The sequence below is a fragment of the Manacus vitellinus genome, unplaced genomic scaffold (genome assembly GCF_001715985.3).
Source record: "Manacus vitellinus isolate BGI_N305 unplaced genomic scaffold, ASM171598v3 scaffold_20_pilon, whole genome shotgun sequence".
NCBI classification, from domain to species: Eukaryota; Metazoa; Chordata; class Aves; order Passeriformes; family Pipridae; genus Manacus; species Manacus vitellinus.
In genome coordinates, this window is record NW_021939471.1 from 12,094,761 (window position 1) to 12,115,284 (window position 20,524).

The 20,524-nt window shown below is 36.3% G+C and overlaps 1 protein-coding gene across 9 annotated transcripts in view; it reads left to right on the top strand.

The window, feature by feature from the left end:
• The window catches only part of ZNF385B (zinc finger protein 385B), a 164,285-nt gene that overhangs the window by 57,412 nt on the left and 86,349 nt on the right, over positions 1-20,524 (top strand). For 2 of the 9 annotated variants that reach the window (XM_018071944.2, XM_018071946.2), the window contains exons 1-2: positions 4,783-4,849; positions 7,986-8,135. The exons of 5 other annotated variants lie outside the window; for them this stretch is intronic. Coding sequence is in view for 2 of the 4 variants with exons in the window: in XM_018071946.2 (XP_017927435.1) it covers positions 8,094-8,135 (42 nt within the window). In the remaining 2 variants the exon portion in view is untranslated. Of the gene's footprint in view, positions 1-4,782; positions 4,850-7,985; positions 8,136-19,151; positions 19,250-20,524 lie in introns of those variants that run through there. 2 more of the 9 variants (XM_029959580.1, XM_018071942.1) reach the window with 2 other exon arrangements.

A 20,524-nucleotide genomic window follows, 5' to 3' on the forward strand; every position in this document is an offset into this window, starting at 1 on the left:
GATGCCACAGGGCCTGTTGGCTTACCATATGTGTTTAAAAACTCCTGAGTTTCTTGCATTTCATCTGTTAACATGCAGTATGCTTCTTTGATTTTTTGTTCTAAATGCTGTACTTCAAGTTACAGTTGGGGTAAAAATAGATTCACTGGAAACTTTATGAAGATTCATATCAACAGTATATTAAAATTAACAAAACCAGGAAAACTCAAGGTAAACTTGTGTGATAGTTCATTTTATGCCTAACGGCTTAGTGGTTAAAGACATTGGGATACATTTGGGTTTCAGCAAGGACTTAGTCTGGCAAGGTGTTGTTTACAATCCAACAGAGCACTTGAGAACTTAATTTTAAGTTTTTGAGTAACTGTCCTGAAGATTTGTGATTAAATATGGGGTTTTCTTCAGTGAGTTTGCCAAGAACACCAGTGCAATGTCATGTGCTCTGGAGCTTCACTGGTACTGGGTACCACTGGGGTTCTACATCAGAGCAAGGTCAAACACTGAAACAAATTCTGTGAGCAAAGTGTGGTACTCCAGTTTTTATTGACAAATTCTCAGTAAGATGTGGAAAATTTGGTGTGTTCAGTTTGTCATGCTTGGTAGTACCCACATCAGTTAGCTAATTCTCTTGATTTGTGACTGTTTGTATGAGTTGCTTTCTTCGATAGACTGCTTATGCTGTTTTGAGTAATGCTCTGACATGCAATATCATTGAAACATGCTGCCATCAATAACCACATGAAGAGGTACTGATATGATTAAACTCTACATAGTTGAAGGAAAATGACTTAATATGTTTCTAGATTCTATTTATTTTTATTAACCACAGTTGCTTAAATAAATAAAGGCTAAAGTAGTAGACTGAATTTCTACAGGAACATAGAAGATTTTCGATTTTTAATATTTAACAAACCTTGACTTGTATTAGTGTCTAAATGTATTGGCAGTATACTCCAGGCAATATTTTCTCTCTTCAGTTACTTTCCAGTTTTGAAATGAAATGACAAAACTTTTAGCTTTTATCGCCTAATTGGTTTCTAAACCTAAAGGTTTCTTTATCCTCACTGTATCCAATCTTATTACATTGAATAATTTTCAAAAGAAAGAATGGAAGTTCACTACTGAAGTTTGCATTTTATATTGAAATAACAAGTGTTTGCTCTGATTGATGTGAGTGAAGTATGTAGCATTGCTGCATGCTGCTTTTATCATTGCACTTACTAAAAGATACACCAAAATCTACAAAGTTTGATTTGATTGAAATTGTTTCCACACTTTCTAGACTATTTCCTAGTCAACCTCTTTTATCAATAAATAGCATTCACGTTTAATAAAACTATACATTTGTTAGAGTAACAGCTTTTTGCCCCCTGTTCCTTTGAACTATGAACATTTATAAGGCCTTGAATCCTTACAATACTAGGTGCACCTTTTTGAGGGAGGTTTCATTTAGTTAATGAAAATTTGCTGGCTTTATGATTATGATATGAAATTTAACTCATTATTTCTGTAATATTAATGTAGTCAGTTAAGGCATGGCTGATGAGAATTATATAGCATTTAGAAACTTTCTTTGCTATTATTCCTAAAAAAAGTCTATAACAACACACGAATCCAGATTAAAATTGGTGTACTACACCTATTAATGGGTTATGGAATAATCTTTTCAAATTATAGGGGTTTTTTAGTTAAAGGTCATATCCAGGCAGTTTGTGTTAAAGATGTGAGTAATTCATGATAATCTGTTGCAGTGTTTTTTAGTAGTTTACTTCTTGGGAGCTAAAAGGTTCTCTATAGTGCTAATCTACTTAATTATCACCTACGTTTGAGGTACAAATATCAATAGGATATTTCCATTCATTTAACATATTGATAACTCTGAGATTGAGAGTTTCAGAAATCATAGGTTTGTCATTTTCCCCAGACAGCGTATGTAATATGTGCATGTCTCTCTGAATCAGAACAAATAGCTGAATTACTTCCATAATTATTTATGAAACAAATTCGTAACACAATCTTTTATACAATTTCTGTGGTGTTCAAATGGGTTTTGGGGGATTTTTCCCCCTGCAGTTGATGAAAGTCAGTTTCTTCCTGCATAAAACATGACTGTTGCTTTTATCACATTTTGTTTATATAGGAATGTATATAACGGGAATTTATTCATATCCTTTATTCTATGATTTAATTTGAATGTCCAGAGATCATTGGTATACATTGTGTAACACATTTTCTGAATTCTTTTACAAGCACTTAAGTAAATGAGATTAAATTAAGCAGGCACACCCTTTTTACAGCTTATGTGGTAGGGGTGGGAAGGGATGGGAGGAATCCTCAAAGCAAAAAAACAACAAACAACTTTGAGTTAAATAATGCAAAGTTCATACATCTGACTGTTTCTGTTAAATTGTCCTAATTTTTTTTCTAAATTCTTACTTTTGGTATCTTATGTTCATGGCACTAACTTTAATATGCTGTTATAAAAACATTGTGTGTCATTTTTGCATTTGGGCAGTCAGAGTTGTGTTGTGGTAGAGGGCACAAGACGGTACTGATTTACAGCATGCTTTAAAACCAGGCTCAGGAAGCATGGAATCCCAGATATAAGGAAGGAACATGGTTATAGGCCAAAATAAAGAAGGTTATTTAGAAAACATCTGATGTTTGTATAGCTTTGATACATAGCACTGTTGCCTTTTCACAAGCTGTACAGTTTTAATTGGTTAATTATTAATTCCCTCATGAACCATCTACCTAGCTATTGATTTTATTCATATCTTGATGACCCTCTAGGTTGAGTTAATGGTTTCTAAACTCAACAGAAGAGTTTGCAGGACAGTCCTGTTTGTCTCCAGTCAAGGAGAAAGAAAAATAGTGTAGAGTTGAAAGATGGACTCTTAAAATTTTGTTCATTCTCTAAATCTTTAATATGTATTTTAATTTGTATGGGTGTAGAGTCTGTGAAAACATTGTGTAATCTAGACAAAACTGAAATGTAGTTCATCTGTGTTAAATTATGTATTTCTCTTATTTGGAAGTCATCTAGAATTACAGTTGGCATCCTTATGTGTTCTCGAACCTCGCCAGAAGAGAAGAGAGTGAGCTCTCTTATCTATCACATTATGATAGAAATTGCCTGATAGAAATTCTCAAAGAAACTGCAGTATGATGAGGATGGGGAAAAAACGAGTTGGATTTAACTGATATAAAAGCCAGGCAGTTTCTCACTGTGACACTCATGGTGTGGCTTCTAAGGCAGCATATGTTTATGCATATCTTTGGATACATGCATCTAGTGAGGAAGCTGTTCTTTTGGGAAGGCAGGGCTGCAGAATCATCTGAGGATCATCTTTTGTGCCAGATCATTAATTGATTTTAAAATTGTCACAGCTTCTGTAAATCCAGACATAAAAGAAAGCATGCAGCATTTCACGTAGCTAATGCTAAGATACATCCTGATTTTCATTCCCAGATGGCATAGTGAACTTCACCTCCATACATAATGTTTTTAAAACTTGGATGCTCAGTGTTTTATAGATGAAGAGGTTGTTGCTCTCTCATAAATGTTAACTGTGAGAGCAGTCTGCATAAGATCAAGAGGCATCAAGGGATAATGTAATTGCAATTTTCCAAACAACTGGATCTGAATGAAGATTCATTATAAAAAAAAATAAGACAAAATAGATCTCACAGTTTCAGCATAATTAAGATTTTTGCCAGTGACTGTTATGGGAAAACTTTCTTAAATATTTTACCCTTAAACCTTTGAAAGATGTGATGTTAGATGAGCAAGATTTTAATTCTGCAACCACTTTATTAAGCAAAAGCAGCTCTGATTCCCAAACTTGTAACTGACAAAGAGGACCAGAGCTGTAATTACCATATTTAATTACCTTTTTTGTTTGGCTTTCCTAGTGGAAAGCTTCTTAAGTCAATCAAAATGAGGAGAAATTATGTTAAAGTGTAAAGTGTTTTGTTCTTACTAAAAAGTAAGAGAGAGGAAAAAACCCCAGAAACTGCTCCTACTAATACATAATTATATAAAATATATATGAAAAAGTAAAATTAGGGTTGAGCATTGCTTTTTATTGGATATGGATTTAAATTATGCAAATAAGTCTGCTCTTGGGAAATCACACATTAGTATTCTCTTCAGCAAGGTGGTTAAGCATGCCTAAGCATGTCCTCTGCTTTGCACAGGCAAAGAACAAAAAGGAAAACAACCCAGAAAACTTAGAGAGGGTATAAAGGGGAAATAGGGCTTGTATTTTTAGTTATTTTTGGTTTTGTTCAAGTAAGTTTAATGATAAGTGTAGAGGCTTCTCTATAAAATTTCTGTTTATTGTGAGCAGTATTAAAGCTCTATTTTAACAATGTTAACAAGTAAACACTTGACCTCTTACATGTTACTGAGTAGAGATCTTTTTCTGAAAGAGTCTTAGCAACACCCACTTGGTTAATTTCTGAGCAGCAAGCTATGTCTGTGTTTTAAGGTAGATTCTTGTATTAGTGAGCTAGTCTCTCATTTCCTGAAGCAGTATCTTCTAGCACAAGTTTTTTTTAATGCCTTTTTTTTTTTGGTTATTTCATTTAAGTGCCAGTGCTAGCTCTCAACTGCACAATAAAGAGCTAAACCCAATTGTAGACTTCTTGGAGAGTCGACTGTGATTTTATCATGGTCTGTCTTTTTATGATGTTACTTTATCTTAACATGTAACAGAGAGGAAATGATTTAAGTAAATCAGTAACTGATATTGCATAATGAAGTTCACATGAAGTAAGGTAGGGAAGAGGAAAGAACTCATGTCAGAATAGTGCAATAGACTGAAAATTGATAATAGCTTTTTTTCTGGTGAGTTAGATTTCTTCTGGATAGACAATACAAAAATGGGAGCTACAAGATGAGTAAAGTATTTGGGTTTTGATCTTCTGTTTCTAAAACTAAAGACCACGTGTCATAATAAGACACTAATCTTATGCAGAGTGGTAATGAGGCCATTCCCAGGTGAGTATTACTGTCTATTCTGCTGCAAAAAGTACTTTGTCTGAGGAAGACGAGCACAGAGCATACAATGTGAAGTGCTAGCACAACTAGTTGTAATACAAGAGTACTTTCTTGTCAATATTATATGAGAGAAGTAAAACCTGACAAATTACAGTGGGTTTTTTTGTGTGTTTCCCCTTACATTTCAGCATATGAAGACATGAAATTGCCGTTTTATATTCACCTTTCCAAACCCTGATGATATGTGTAATAATTTTATTTTAATACAGAAATGGATTTCCTATGTCACTTTCATACTGCAGCTTCAGAGACTACATGGAGCGATGCAAGTCTTTGAAAAGCCTCTTAGCTGAATCACTCTTGAAATTTTTATGCCTTGAGAATTTTGTCACAGCATTTTGAGTTATGATCATTTAGTAATAAGAACAATAGTTTTTCCATCTCTCAGAATTCTCTACGAAGAATGAACTCATTTCACATACTCTACGGGGTAGCTGGCCATTAGCAGTATAGATGGCTACTTTTCCTTATAGATTGATTTTATGAGTATAGATTTAATGAGATTTCTTAATGTTATTTTTATGCTCTAGAGTTGTATATATAGATCTCCTATCTATTATTAGATAAATCTGTTGATCTTTGATGAACTGTGCTATATATAGTGTCTGTGATCTGGAACTGGCTTAAGCAACAAACGCTGCACAAGCGGAATTGCAGAAATCATCACCGAATTTCAGTGGTTATTTTGAAAAAGGGTGAACAAGAGAGAAGTTCTCTGATATTATGGTATTATGTTAATTTAACATTCTTGTAACACACTTTTTTACTACATCTTCTTTTTATTGTGAGTCTTTTGACATCGTCAGCATATATGTGCATACTTATAGCCTTTATCACAATATATTCTTGCAAAGCTGGTTAATTGTAGTATTGGAGAACAGTCCAGGTTGTAAGGGATCTTGAAAGACCATCTAGTCCAAGCTTTCCTGGGAAGGGGAGCCTAGATGAGATTGTCTAGCCTCTTGTCCAGACCTTGAAAACCCCCATTGATGAGGACTCCACCATGTCCCTGGGGAGGTTGTTCCACTGAATGATTTATCTCACTATTTTTTTCTCATGCCAAGATGACACCTCTCCCAGTGTAGGTTGTACTCCTTGCACCTTGTCTTCTCCATGTGGTTCCTCATGAAGAGAGAGCCTCCATCCTCTTTGTGACTGCCCTTTAAGTACTGAAATTCTGTGATTAGTTCCCCCCAAAGGGGAACTCATCTTTTCCAGGGAGAAAGGGCCCGAGTCCTCCAGTTTTTCCTCATAAGGCAGATTCTCCAGGCATCTGATCACTTTAAGGGCTTTATTTGGACCTCTCCAGTCTGTCCACATCTTTCTTGATTTGTTGGGTCCAGAACTGTAGACAGTAGTCTGGGTGCAGCCTAACAAGCACTAAGTAGATTGGGATGATCATCTTTCTGCTTATAAAGACCCTGTGGATCAAGGATTAAAGATTAATCTTAATTAAGATTAAAATTATTTTTGTTTCATACTGAGATTTCGAAGTGATTGAAATGACCAGGGTTTGTTATGCTGTTTGTATGTTATGTTTGTTATGCAATCTCTCTGTGTTTGGATTCATGGCCAGTAGTGTCAGACATGTTTCCTATTTTATTCTGTTCTTTATATGTGAATATAAATATACATGAATATATTTGTGAATATAATGAATATGTGAAGTTGCAAAAGATATATTTTGGTGCTAGTCTTCATGTCACTGGTCAACCTTCATAAATGAAAGTAGAAGGTTATATGAAGGATTGTGACAAAGATGCTCTGGTTCTTCTTTGCCTCTCAAGTTTCAGTCTAGATCCAAATCTGGCTCTGGTAAGGAACACTTGTCTCATTAGTCAGTTTTTCTCTTGTCAGGAGCCAGCAATGCTGACAGAAACAAATTAACAGGAACTGTTTGGGAGGGACAGACAGAAGAGTGCTTGTGTGACTGTTCAGAGATGTCCAAGAAAAAAATTGAGTTACATTTCTGCTTATTTCTTAATGTGGAAATATTAATATTTCATGGTTCTGTTGCTGACAATCTTTCATGTTTATTTACACTGATGGCAGACAATTGCTTGGCTGAAGGTTCAGTTTATTTCCAAAGACACTAGAAATTTTCTGTAAGGGTCCTTTTCTAGGTTCAGGAGGTACATCTTTCTCGTGATGTATTTGAGAATGGCTGCTCTGTGCAGGTTAAACCACTAAAGAGAGAATATGGTCTGGGACAAGATGGATATTGGTCTGTATTCTTCACATCGGTTTTGAATGATGTAAAATTCCTGTCTTGTAGTATTTGACATTAAGTTAATTGCATGGGGCTTTTTCTTTCTGTGAGTTACCTTTTATGTGAAACCTATACTTCTTTCTAAAGCAGTTATTTTCTCATATATAACATATATTTGGTGATTTGAGATGCCAAAGGAATCACTCATTTACCTGTATGTGTGGTGTTTTCTGTAGAAGTCCAGTCAGTTTTACTCTTTCTCAAAATTCCTTCTAAGGAGTAAATTTTTTGAAGAAAATTCTTAAAGATGTTATTTTTTAGCTAAATAATATGAAATGGAGAAGAGGAAACCTAAGGTTAAGTTATTCTAAGATCAGCCATTTCTTTTCCTCTTCTACTGTCTACTTAACCACCTTGTACCCATTAAATTTTCCTCTGAAACTTGTGAAATGAAAGAAGATATCTGACATGCTCAGTAGACCAAAGGGTGTGGAGACGTAGAAATATGTGCAAATACAGAAATAGTAAAATAATACCCTGATTAAATTATTGCAGATACGTTGGGAGTGGCCGAGATTGTTTCTCACCCTGCCTCCTCCCTAAGTGAAGACACTTGTTAAGGTTGTTTTAACCAGCAATACTGTAGTGCAGGCAACAAATTCAAGCTACCCCATTAATCTACCCAGACAATACAGATATTTCTGTATATTGCAGGAGGAGGTCAAAATGACATTAAAATACAGTCCACCATTATTCATCTGCCTTTAAAATGAGACAGTGGGATCCAGCCTTGCAGGCTGCTCTGTGCAGCTGTATTTCTAGATGCTCATCATGTCTGCAGAGCACCTGAGGGGAACATCCCAGGTAAGTAGAAACCCAGCAAAGTAGTGACCTGGAGTAGTGCAGATCACTGAATTGCAGGTAGCTGCTACACCAGTCAGCTGGTTTGGAGAAACAAGAAGCAGATGAATTTTCTATCCCAAGTTCATTGACTAAAACCACGCTTAACTTCTTCATGAGCCTGACCTGAAGGAAGATGTAAAGACATGTGAACGAAGGGCTTTAATGTCACTCCGTTGGATTTGCAGGCAGGTGTTGGCTTCATCTGCTGCCTGGTAGGTCTTTTACAGGTCATGTAGTCTCATTTTCACTAACGTGATGGTCCTAACATGTGGTAATTGATTTCCATTGGAGCACTGGGGGTGGGTGTAAAAGCATTTTTCTCCACTGTGATCCTATCAAATGATTGCTGCTACCCTGAGGATTTTTGGAATGGTTTATAAGAACATTATGGACATAAGTCCGTATTAAAAAAAAAAAAAAGAAAAAGAGGAGGGAAAGGAATTATATAATTTATGTAATTTTATATTTTATTTATACAATCAATTATTATATAATTTGTTGCTAAAGGAGACATAGAAGTGATCTTATTGTAATTGTAAATATATTGATAGTCATTATGATATAATTTACCTTTCCCAGATGTTTAGTATGATTCTACAGCTGTCAAAATTAGCAGACTTCAAAAACTGACTCATTTACAGAAAGTGGTCTCTTGCTTAAGTCAATTAAAACTGCTTTTCTAAACTTTCAGCTTTCTATTTAAGAACACAACTATTGGGATTTTATTAAACTGGAAAACATTGAGTGATGTCCACCACTTTTTTTTGCTGAGCCCAGGAGGCCAGATATAACTTTGAAAAGTGAGAGACTTGGGAATAATTTGGTACAGTGGCAGAGATGACAAATCTTGAGATGAAATTTTGATTTATCCGGAGTACTTTTCCAAGGAAAGCGTAAACAAAACTTTTATGTGTTTAAAAGACAAAGTAAATAGTTTCTGATTTCCATTAAATCATGTTTAAGTGCTGTTAGTTGCCAAAATGCTCAGTGGCTGAAGGGGATACTGGCTGTACTGCAAAGTTCATCTCATTCAGCTGCTTTTAGTTCGTCTTTTCCTGAATACTTGTTATTCGTGTTTCATTGTGTACCAATGCACAAAGCTTCCCTAGTGAACTGGCTTGCTTAATAAAATCTGTCTTGCAAGCAGGACAGATGTAAGCCTCATTCACTGGAGTAGGTCTTGCCTGTATTTTTTTTTAGGAAACGAGCCTGTCAGGGCAGACTGAATTAGTACTGTATAAGCAGGTGTGATTGCAGTCGTGGTTCTGTACCAGTCATTTAAAGAGAGCTTGGGTTGTGATTTCTTTTAAGGGTTTCTCAGACTTAAACTTGAGGTGAAGCTGAAGAATTGCAAGTCCCAGAAAGACAGCTGGCCTAGTTTCCCAAGGACACAGTATCTGCAGTTTCTTTTGGCTTCTGTACAATTTCAGAGGCTCAGTGCTTTGAGAAACTGGGTTGAGTGGCAGATAATAGTGAAATAGCCCTCAGGAATAATCATCAGATTAGGCTTAGTCAAATGGCTTTACACTTCTGATATTTTTATTTAGTTAAGAATGCAATTAAAATAACCTAATTCGAATAAGATTTTTAAATGAAAAATACCCGTGCATGTCTGTTTAAAAAAAAATACATTGTGAAGCTTATCTGTTTTCTGTATGACAATTAAAAACTCATTTATGTTTTTATGGGCATAAATCTGCATCCTGTCATGCAGTGCAATATGTTGGTACTTTGCCAAAAAGATGGCACACTGCAGTGCTATGAATCTGTTGAAGTCCAAACAAATTTGTCTCAAGAAAATTGTTGAAAATACATGCCATTCTGATTGTACAAATCAAAATTACATCAATCTATTATTAATTAAATTAGGTTGCTTCAAAATTCATAGCAGATGCCTGGAATGACCTTACTTAATACTCTCAGGGCTTTAAGTATCTTCAGAGAACTTGGATTAGCTGACTGAGTACACTGTTAAAGAAAGAATGTCCTATGTGAGCAAGTTGTCCCAAAGGGATAAAACTGGTACATCTCAAATGCCCTGAAGGAAATACATACCTAAATTCATGTGATAAAAGGCAGCTAAGGTATCAGATAAGAATCTTAGAGATTCAAATTTCAAGATTAGTATTTTATCCAGATTGAGAAGTAGAGGATGTCATGTATACATTGCAAATATAACCTGTAAGGAATGCTTATAAAATATAACGTGGTTCAGAGTTAATATTTCAAGATGAAGTAATTGATTTGAGATGTCACTGTGATTTTTGAGCTGTAGCAACATAACCTACACAATTCCTGTGATGCTTTTAGAACTGCTAGCTTTGGAAGCTACAGAGCAAACTGATGGAATTTTCCATCAAAATGGTATAGGTGGAGGTCTGAGAGTGAAGCCACTGCTGCAGCACTGTTCCTGGAGTCGAGATGTATTGTTTTTCTTCTATCCAATGCCTGGAAATTTTCAACCAAGCTTCTGTATATCTTGCACTTGTTCACACACAGCTTTGGGAGCATATGCTTATGTTTATAGTAGATATAAATACTTATGGAGTCTCAGAAATATTTGAATGACTGTGTGCATCTGTGAACCTGCAAACCTTTAGGGATGGATTTTAACAGGTGTAAATCTGCTTCTAATTCTGATGTGTCTGAACACATGCCATCTCTGCAAAGCCCATGTACACAATTCGATGACTTTGTAGAAAGAGAATGCTGGCTGCCAAGAAAAATTAACCCTGTGTCTTGTGTCACTTAAGCAGTTTAATTGGCTTTCACACCTAAGGCTGAAATAAAAATGAGCTACTGCTTGTCACCATGCTCTGAGAGACTGGTCTCATTGTAGAGTAACAACGTTCATCTGCTTCAGAAGATATTGTAGCAGACTGTGCCCTACTACACTGGAATTCAACTGCCTGACCACAGAAACAAGCCCCCCGGTGGAGTGCAGAGCCCTGGATCAGCTTCTCACATGCATCTTCCATGTCCAAAATAACTCTGACGAGGATTCTTGTGTGCTGGGTGGTTCCAGTCCTTACAGCTTTCTTCCTTTCCATGGTCTGCAACATAGTTATGGTGATGCAAGAGTTTATTTTCTTTCCAGCTGGCTCTGAAGTGGGTGTCACTGATCTGATGTTTTGCAGAAATACTGAAACCGAGACTCCAGGATTAGGTATTGTGCAAACCTGGGGGGAGGGGAAAATGAAAAACAAAAAAACCCAAACAACAACAAAACAAGCAACTGAAAAACCCCCAGGTGTTAACTCAAGCAGCACCAAAAATGAAAAGGATTCGGTGTGCAAGAAGAAAGAACAAAAGAGGAGAGGCCAGTATGATCATAATTATTATACACAGTGGAGTGTGAATCAAATAAAGAAAGGATAGATGGAAAGACCAAGAAAAGAAAAACAGAGAAAGTGGTAAACAGAGGAAGGACTGAAGGGTAGGCAGCCTGGGGAATGTGCAATTCCTCTCCAACTTGAAGAGGCTGTGTGGGAGAAGACTGGAGCCAATACACAGTCCACAGAAGAACAGACATCTCACTTCACATTTACAGAGTGTGGGTATAAATCATGTTTCTTGGATTGTGCCAGTTAAGCAACTCAGCCCCCGAAGGCAGGAGACTTTCCTCAGCCTCAGTTTTATGGCTCTGGTTGAACACTGTTTTATACTTGAGTCCAGTTGAAAGCCCTGGGTTAGAGCTAGGCTGTACAGGCTTCCAGCCCTGAGTTTTATAAGAAGTGATTTCATCTGTAGGAGCTTCCTGTTGTGCCCTGCCATTAAATGAGAATGTCCATTCAGGGAGGGAGAAGGATGGTGGGGGATGTACCAATTTAAAATATGAACAGAAAGAGGTATTAATATCTCAGATAAGTCTGCCAATAAGAACTCCCTTATTAGCGAGCCTGTGAGTCAGGGATGATGTTTCTTGATATGGTTTAGTTTCTTTTCCTGTTTCTTCTTGCATCAGGATGCTACTCTTTTTGTAACCAAAAACTCAGACATCAGAAGGTAATTTGGGGCCATCATTAGGACAAATTTTAACAAGTCGCTGGCTCAGTGTTGTCATCAACTCTGAGTACTATTTACAAAAAAGGCTTGTCCTGCCAAAAATGTGAGCTTCGTTTGATCAATGTATCATTATCTCCTTAAAAAGGAAAATGAAACAAATCAGTTCATCAGATGTTTTTTGTCTTTTCTATGTTGCTGTTTCTAATTTAGAAATTTGTTCTGAAACACTCCAGGGAGAGGGAGAAGGACAAAGGAATAATTTTTATGAGATGGCTCTTAAAATAGGGGATTAATGAAGTTTGAGATGTCAGTCCATATTATGATATACCTGGATGTGTCACTTATTTCTTAGGGCTCCATTATATGGAGCCATAAAAGTAAAACTGTCTTGATGCTTCCTGCCTACTTTTTAGATATTAGTCCTTGCAAAGAGTATGTATGTTTGCTGTTGGCTTTTATTTTTTTTTTTAATCAGTTCCTGAGGATTTTAGTCATTTGAGGGATTTGAATATGTTTTCAAACTAAATAATGTCTCAGAAGGCTGTCTTAAAGTTGCTTTTTCACATTGGTGCTAATGCCTTTCTCATTTTTACATCATTAACATTTTTGTGACTGTGACCTACTCTGCTTCCATTTATGTCATTTGAATTGACTTGCTAATGCCTATTATCCCTTAACAACAGAGAGAAGCATGCCGATTAAAAAAAAAGTTATCTATGTGGAACTTCTTATTGCTCCTCTCCCACAGCCTTTATTGTATTTTCATACTTCTGGTGTCAAAAGAGTGGATTTCAAGTTAAAGACTTTTTTTCAAGGTATTCATGACATTGAAGTCAAATACTTCCCTTAGAAATCAGACAGTAGCTCTTACTGGTATAAACATATGCCGCAATGTGCTCCCCTGCCCAAGCTGTAGACACTTCTTTCAGCAGCCTGAATCTGCGTCCTCTGCTCCCGTTTCCTCTCCCCTTTTTCCCTGAAAGCACTTATGCTTTTGTTTAAGCCCAAAAGTGTTCCTAGCCTGACCATACAATACTTTGCACTAGAACTGGGGAATTTCTGGAGCATGTGTTGCCTCTTCCTCAGTGACAAAGTGCTTTGCAAATGGCATTGGACTGTTGAGCTTTTGAGGGATTTTTTTGTGTGTTTGGATTTTTTTAATGGTCCATCATGACTTTCAAAAAAAAAAAGATATTTATATTTCAGGAGTAATGTCACTGGGATTTATCTGTTCTGATGGAATAACAGTTTTTCAGCTCCAGTTAAGATGTCTGAACTAAGAAAGATGATCAGAATAGAACATGCTTAGTAAAGAAATTTGTCGTTATGCAGGACATATCACATACTTTCTTTTTAACTTCAGGAAATTCACAGATGCTTTAATTTACTTTACATAAAACTTAATGTACTTGCCATATGTATCTCTTTCTGGTATTGCTTACTTGAACTATAATCTCCTAGGTCAAGGATTCTTTCCTAATTTGTGTATGTTGAGCTCTTGGTACTGTGGAGCTTGATGTCATTTGACACCTCTCACCATTACTGTAATACACATAGTCAGAAACAATCAGGGATCTTTTATATGTTTTTTAGACAAGCTTGCAGCTGCTTAAGTTCTCTGATTTCCCATTGTTCTCATTATTTAGGAACTCTTTGTCGTTAATATTATGACAAATGTACATGTATTTGAACTTTGGAAGCAAAAGCTGGCAGAGATACATATATATGTTTGTTAAGCTTTTGCCATTTCCAAATATATCATTTTTTCAATTATAAATTTATGTGAAGGCTATATAGAAATGCAATGAAAATGGCGTTTGAGAACTGAAAAGTTATGAGTCTTCCAGCATCTGTGCTCATGATAAAGAGAAAGGGTTAAAGGTTCCTGATATACTGCCTGCGAAACATTCCTGTTCTCCAGTGTTTGGAGAAAACAGAAAAGTAAGGTTGTTGTTCTCTTTTTTCCAACTGCAGTGAAGTAACTACTCACTGGGATGAATCCTAAAACACTTGCTGTCATCTAGACCTTGTAATGACAAATTCTTGGATCAAAATAGCGAGTGAGTTGGGGCAATGGTGATTAATGGCTTGAACAAAAATAGGTTTTGCTGTGCATTTATAGCTGGCATGTCATGCCTTTGGTATTTGTTAGGACATTGAAGACTGCATACCTGTAGGACCTGTTGTGGTCCTTGAGGCTGCAGAAAGATTTAAGAATTTGTCTGTGAAGATCTGTGTTCAGGGGGAGAATTAAACTGACACTAAGTTCTTACAGCTGCCCCGTTCCTTACAATGACAAAGGTGCATGTCTTAAACAGCATGACATCTGGTTGCTGAGTATGTGCTCCATGAAAGGGGAGTACATTTGTCATCTCACCTGTGTCCTGGGAGGAGTTGTTTAAGTTAAAATGTCATCTTTGCGGGTGCAATGTAGGTCACCTCTCATGATGGAGTGTCACACCGAAGATCTAAGGAGCTGAAATGCAATGACATAATTATGTTTTCTTTTTCTGAATACCATAAACTGGAAGAGGAATACTGTTTTATTATTTCATTTGGCATGCAACAGAATACAGAGCGCTAAGTTTAATGAGATGTATAGGCCCATGTGAATATATGCGTGTAAGTTTGATGCATCTGGGTGTAGATATACAGGCAAGTAGTAGTAAGTGGAATTTGCTTCATGTAAGCACAAGTAACAAGATACCAGCATGAGCTGGTAGTTTCTAATAGTCCTTTTATGTGCATTTCAAGTACATGTTTACCATGAGAGATCTGCCTTATCCATAAACCAGGGCAGAATGAAATGTTGCTTTTCTAAATCCTCTTAGAGCAAAACTTAACAGTGAGGGCTGGATGACAGGAAAAAGAAGAGGTGTAATACATATATGTGCTTATGTGCTGGTGGGAGTTATGATTTAAGATTTTGGGAGACTACAGTTGCTTGCCTCTGCTTTGAATCTGTGTCTGTATGTATTACAATTCACTGTAATCAACTTGATAAGCAGAAAAGACTCAGAGGAGAATAATTGAACTGCTTTGATTCAATGCTTTTCTATTCTGAGAAATTTCTAGAAAGCTCTGAGAGTTTGTCATGTTTTGTGAAATTTATCTACTGAGAAAGGGATTTGACTGTTACTCACTGGTCATATGCTTGACCATATCTTTTGCCTGTTCCTGTATGCCTGTATAGTAGGATCAGGTTGTTCTACCTCACTTCTAACTTGTTTTTCTCCTTCAAACTGGGATGATTCTTAGGGATTGTATTATGTGTTTTGTATTAAAATACTGTGGCCAGCAGATTCCCCAGCATGTTTGACATGTATTCAGAGGCTTCAGTATTCTCCTGACAAAGTTACCTCACCTTGGCTTTGATTACTGCCTTGAATTTTAGAAGTAAAGTGTGGGATTTGGCACTACCTGCGCTTCATAAAATGTGGATTACTGGTGCTGATCCTTTATGACAACAGGTAGGGAGGGTAGTTGTGGTTTTTATTGAAAAAAGGTCCTTCCTTTCACTTACTGGTCATTGGTTTAAGTCAATGTCTTGGAGGGTGCTTGTAGTTCATTAGTGTGATATTACACATATCGTTATAAATTCATTGAGATATTAGTGATCTTCACTCTAGCTGTGATTTTAAGCAGCAAAATGCTACTGTTACAACATATATGCAAAAATATTTAGTGAGAAAAGCTGAGGATTAAAAATCACAATGGGTAGTACAATAACAATAAGGTCAAACCTTGGCTACTAAGTTTTGTCTTTTTCTTAACTTTATGTTTTTACTAGATGTAGCCCATTTGTTTTCTAGAGCTGTTTGTGCACAAAAAGCAAAGGACAAAACCTAAAGGATCCAAGCATGGCTGTGCAGAGAAGCCTTTTATGAATTTGACAGTAGAATGCTATTATTGCTGTTTGACACTAATCTCTACAGAAGTCCAAACTGCTAAATTTTGGACTTCTTGGAAAGATGATTCTTCTTGCTGATCAAGCTGAAAATACACCACATCTACATACACAGTCCATTTTTCTTCAGTTACATCCAAACAGTACAATTCTCCAAGTTTCTAAACATCAGCCAAAATATAAGCATGTCATACCTCAGTCTACTAGGGAGAGTTATATCAAAGCAATGTGGGAGGAGAGCATGAACGTAGAAAGAATCTAAGTGTAAACACAGTGTTTTTTGTATAAGTTGATGAATTCTGACTGGCTTCAGTTTGTTATTAGAAGTTGTTAGCTAGAGATAGTAAATAATGTATTACAAGTGCTCAAAATGTCGCTTCTCCAGCCTCCAGGTACAAGAGAGAAGATACGGGGAGGGTGGGGAATTTAAAACATGAAAAAAAGCCACAATCTCAGCATCTTAGCAGTAGAGCTGTATGTCAGCTTTTCTTTCTTTGACTACAGGAGCTCCTTGTGAATGAGACCTGAGTGCATTTGCCTTCAGATAATCTTTTCAAGAGGTCTTTCTTTTGTCATTGCTCTGTGGTTCTAGTGTGCCTGCTTTTATACTCTCTCTCCTCCCTTTATTTAGGTGTGTGGTGGTAGGTATGACACAGTGAACATTGTACCACTCTTATTCTGCAAGGTCAGCACCTGATAGCTTCTTGGAAAAAATGCATTCACTTTTATGTCTAATTTACCATTGTTCCTTGCCTTGTTCCTTGTTCCACTTTCATCTTAATGTTTTTGCTTTCTTTTCATCTCTCCTTCTGTGCTTGCACAAGTGCATTGTGTACCCTCATACCTAGAAAGACCATCATGCTGGTAGTGTGAAGGGGCATTCTGTGCTTTTATGGATCTCTGAAGAGGCCTTTTGGACAAACATGGAAGTCAGGGTATCTCCAAAACCTTGGGACAGTGGGTGTTAGTCGAGTAGATGGGAGTTAGCAGTTGTTTTAAAGAGAGGGGGAGGAATTAAAACTGTGACTGTTTGTGCACTGAAGATCCCACTTTAGATATGAGCTAGATGACAGGCAAAAATATTAAATCTGTGATTAGTGTGTCCTAAGGCCTTCTGCTGCAACAAGGGTCTGGTCTTCTGTGAGACAGGATGTTACATACTGTTGAGAGGGAAATAGAAAGGATCTACAATGCGTTGAACTAGATAAATGGTTAAAACTGAGCATGCTAGTGCACTGTAATGGTTTTAGCCAGGAACTATCAAACATTGCCAACAAAGTGACGTTACAGTCATTACAAGTGGTGGGAATGAGGGAAGTATGCCTCCCGGTTTGAGGGAGAAATAGTCCTTGCTGTTTTGTCTTGCTGTAATGCATAAACCTACTACTACATGCTTATGGATCGTGTGAGACACTTCTGCAGTTAATAGAGAAATTAAAAAAAAATAAATTCCTCCGGTCCTCACGGAACATACAATTATTAATATTATTATCAGCATGAGACAACGTAGTGTTTATTGAGAATACTAGTCATCTTGTGAAGTCATCAGACTCTATATAAAACCCAAATAAAGTTTCATAGAAGTTTGGTGTTGCCAATCCCAAGTGTGCAATGAGAATGAGTCACATCTTCCAAGATTTGCTTTAAAAATCAGAGGTTTATTTTTAATTGGGTTTCATTTTTATTTGCCTTTTTATTTCAAAGCTGATTCATTTTTTCCACTGTTACCAATGCCCATACCCCTCCCTTTTTTTTTTTTTTTTTTTTTTTTTAAAGAAGGAGACTCTTAACAAGAGTACCAAATATTTCTGGACATGTAACAAAGTTATGTAATTGCTACCAAGTCATGTTGGCAGGCAATTATCGGAGTAATCCCCCTTTAGTGGAAGGGAGGAGTAGGAGGTTGTAGAATAAAATAAGATTAAGCTAAAGTTTCATGTGTGCTGTTTTGAGTAACCAACAATCACATACAAGAGAGGAGTGTTGTCACTGGAACAATATACTTTATTCAGGACTGGGTACAAAATTAACCTTGTCACAAAAAAATTGTCTAATATTTCTAGATATGTGAAAATTTGTTCAAACTAGTTTACTTTTCAGTGTTGTCTTTTACCCATCCTCTCATCCCTTCACTTTTGTAAAAAACAAATTAGGAGATCAAGTAAGTCTTAACTCTATATATTTAACACAAAGCACTAAAGTGGAAGAATTATATAGATTACTAATCTTTAGTTCTCCATGAGGAATTATCTGACATAACTGCAAACTTCATCAGATAAAAATCTGTTCCTAATGATCCTGGATGTATTTTTTTTTTCCCCTAAATAAAACTCTTTCTCTCAAGTATCCTTACTAAGATGTGCTTGAAAAAAGTCTGTTAGACTCAGAAGTTCTGTGCAGACCCCAGTTGTGGCATACTGACACACCATATCCCAAAGTGAGGGGCTGCAGGTTTGGAAGGTTCCTCTTTCAGTTAGAAGCTTTCAGATTATGGACCTTTTTTCTCTCCATAGGGAGGTTAATTTAAATTTTGAGCAAATAGTCTGTGGTAGATTTTAGTGGACCGTAGGTACTTGACGTGGTAGCAGTAGCATTGTAAATGTTTTTATTCCATGTCCAGTTTGGTCTTTGAGCTAAATAAAAAGTCCCAAACTATCTCCCTATTTGGATGTCTTTAAAAAAAGTCTTTTGTATCAGAGCAAATACAGCTGTGATGAAATCAAGCATTATGGAAAGATGGGACACTTACTTTCGCAAAACTTAAATTTAGCCTACCATTTAGATTTTCCCTGATATACTGTTAGTTCTGTGGGGAGTAATTCTCTTGGTCAAAGATAAACAACTAGTTTAAAACCAGTTTCAGGACAGAAAAATTAAAATATGTTAGACTTTCTGTGAATTTTTTGTGGTTTTGTTACCTCAAGTTAAGGTGGCACAAGCTACCGCCTGTTTGCATCACTTCTGCATAGCCTGGAGAGGTATCGTTCACCAATGGGAGTGAAGTAGCTTTATGGGACAAGACATATTTCTAAGCAGCTCGAGTTCAAACTCAGACCTTGCACCAAGTCAAAAAGGAGCCTGTGAGAACATTCCCTTTGCTAGATATATTGTGCAGAACTTTCTATTCTGCTGAACTAACTGTAGAAGAGAAACATGCTTTTGGGTAAGTAATTCCATGTGGAGGTTGAAATCTGTCTTTCAACTAGCTGCATAACAGAACGCTGTATGCTTGCTCCAGCTGTACGGAAGGAGAAATACAGACACTGTTTAGCTGATTTATTTTTAATAGCAATCCATTAGTGAAAACTGTGCTCATATGCTGTAGTTTAGGAACTGAGCAGTCAAATTAGGAAGTATTAGCACTGTAGGTGACTGTGATCTGGTTTTTTTAGATACTTTTTATCTTTAGGTAAACTGCGACAGAGAAATACAAATGCCAAAATCAGCATTTGAACTTTATCTTTTTTTCCTTGCTTAGATGGTAATTGTGACATTTTCAGAAGGAAGGCTATAAATAAAACTCCTTGTTAGTAAGCCTATTGGAAGAATATATTTCTTAAATATGAAAATAAATTTTTCTTATTTGTGAGCATACTGATGGTTCACTGTAGAAAATTAATGCAGGATTACTATATGTCTTTAATTTCCTTTTATCATTTTGCTGCTAAATCCTATTGACTGATATTATGTTATGTAATAGTTTCAATAAGCATAAACAGTAGTAGCATTTGAAACAGGGAATGCTTTCATGTGCATTTTAAAGAACAACTTCAAATTTTTAAGCTTCTAAAATGTTAATGTGTTGCAGATTATACTGTATATTGCTTAGCTGCAATGTTAAAAGTGTGCATGATGTTAAAAGTTCCTCTTAGGATGCCTTGGTAGGTCAAAAACATAAATGCTGTCTGTTTATATTCAGATGATTAGCTTGGAGAAAACATTTTAAATTACCTTTTTTTTTTTTCATGTAAGGCAACCTTAACTGGAGGAATGTCATTGGTAGTTTTTTTCAGATGATGAAATAAATAATAATAGAGTGCTCATTTGCTATGAATTGAATGTTATAAAACACTTTCTGCTATATGCAAGTATGATCATCCTTGGGCTGTGGTAAATTCCATTTCATAGGATTCCATTGCTTTTAAAATTACTATGTTTTCCTCTCTCTTTTTTTAACTAAAACTGATGTGTATCCACTGACCATAATTTTTGGTTACTGTCACCTTATTTAACTTTCTAAAGACAAGAAAGTGGCCTGGAGAGGTGTTTTCGTAAGGCAGAGTTTAAGATTAGTGCAGTATTTAGCTTGGTCTAGCTGAATGGATTAGATTTCAGCAAATTAGGTTGCATGTTTGTATGTGCTTCAGGACAGCAAATAGAACTACTTCATAAGCATTTATCCCTTGTTCTGTTCTCTCATTATACGTGTCTGTGACAC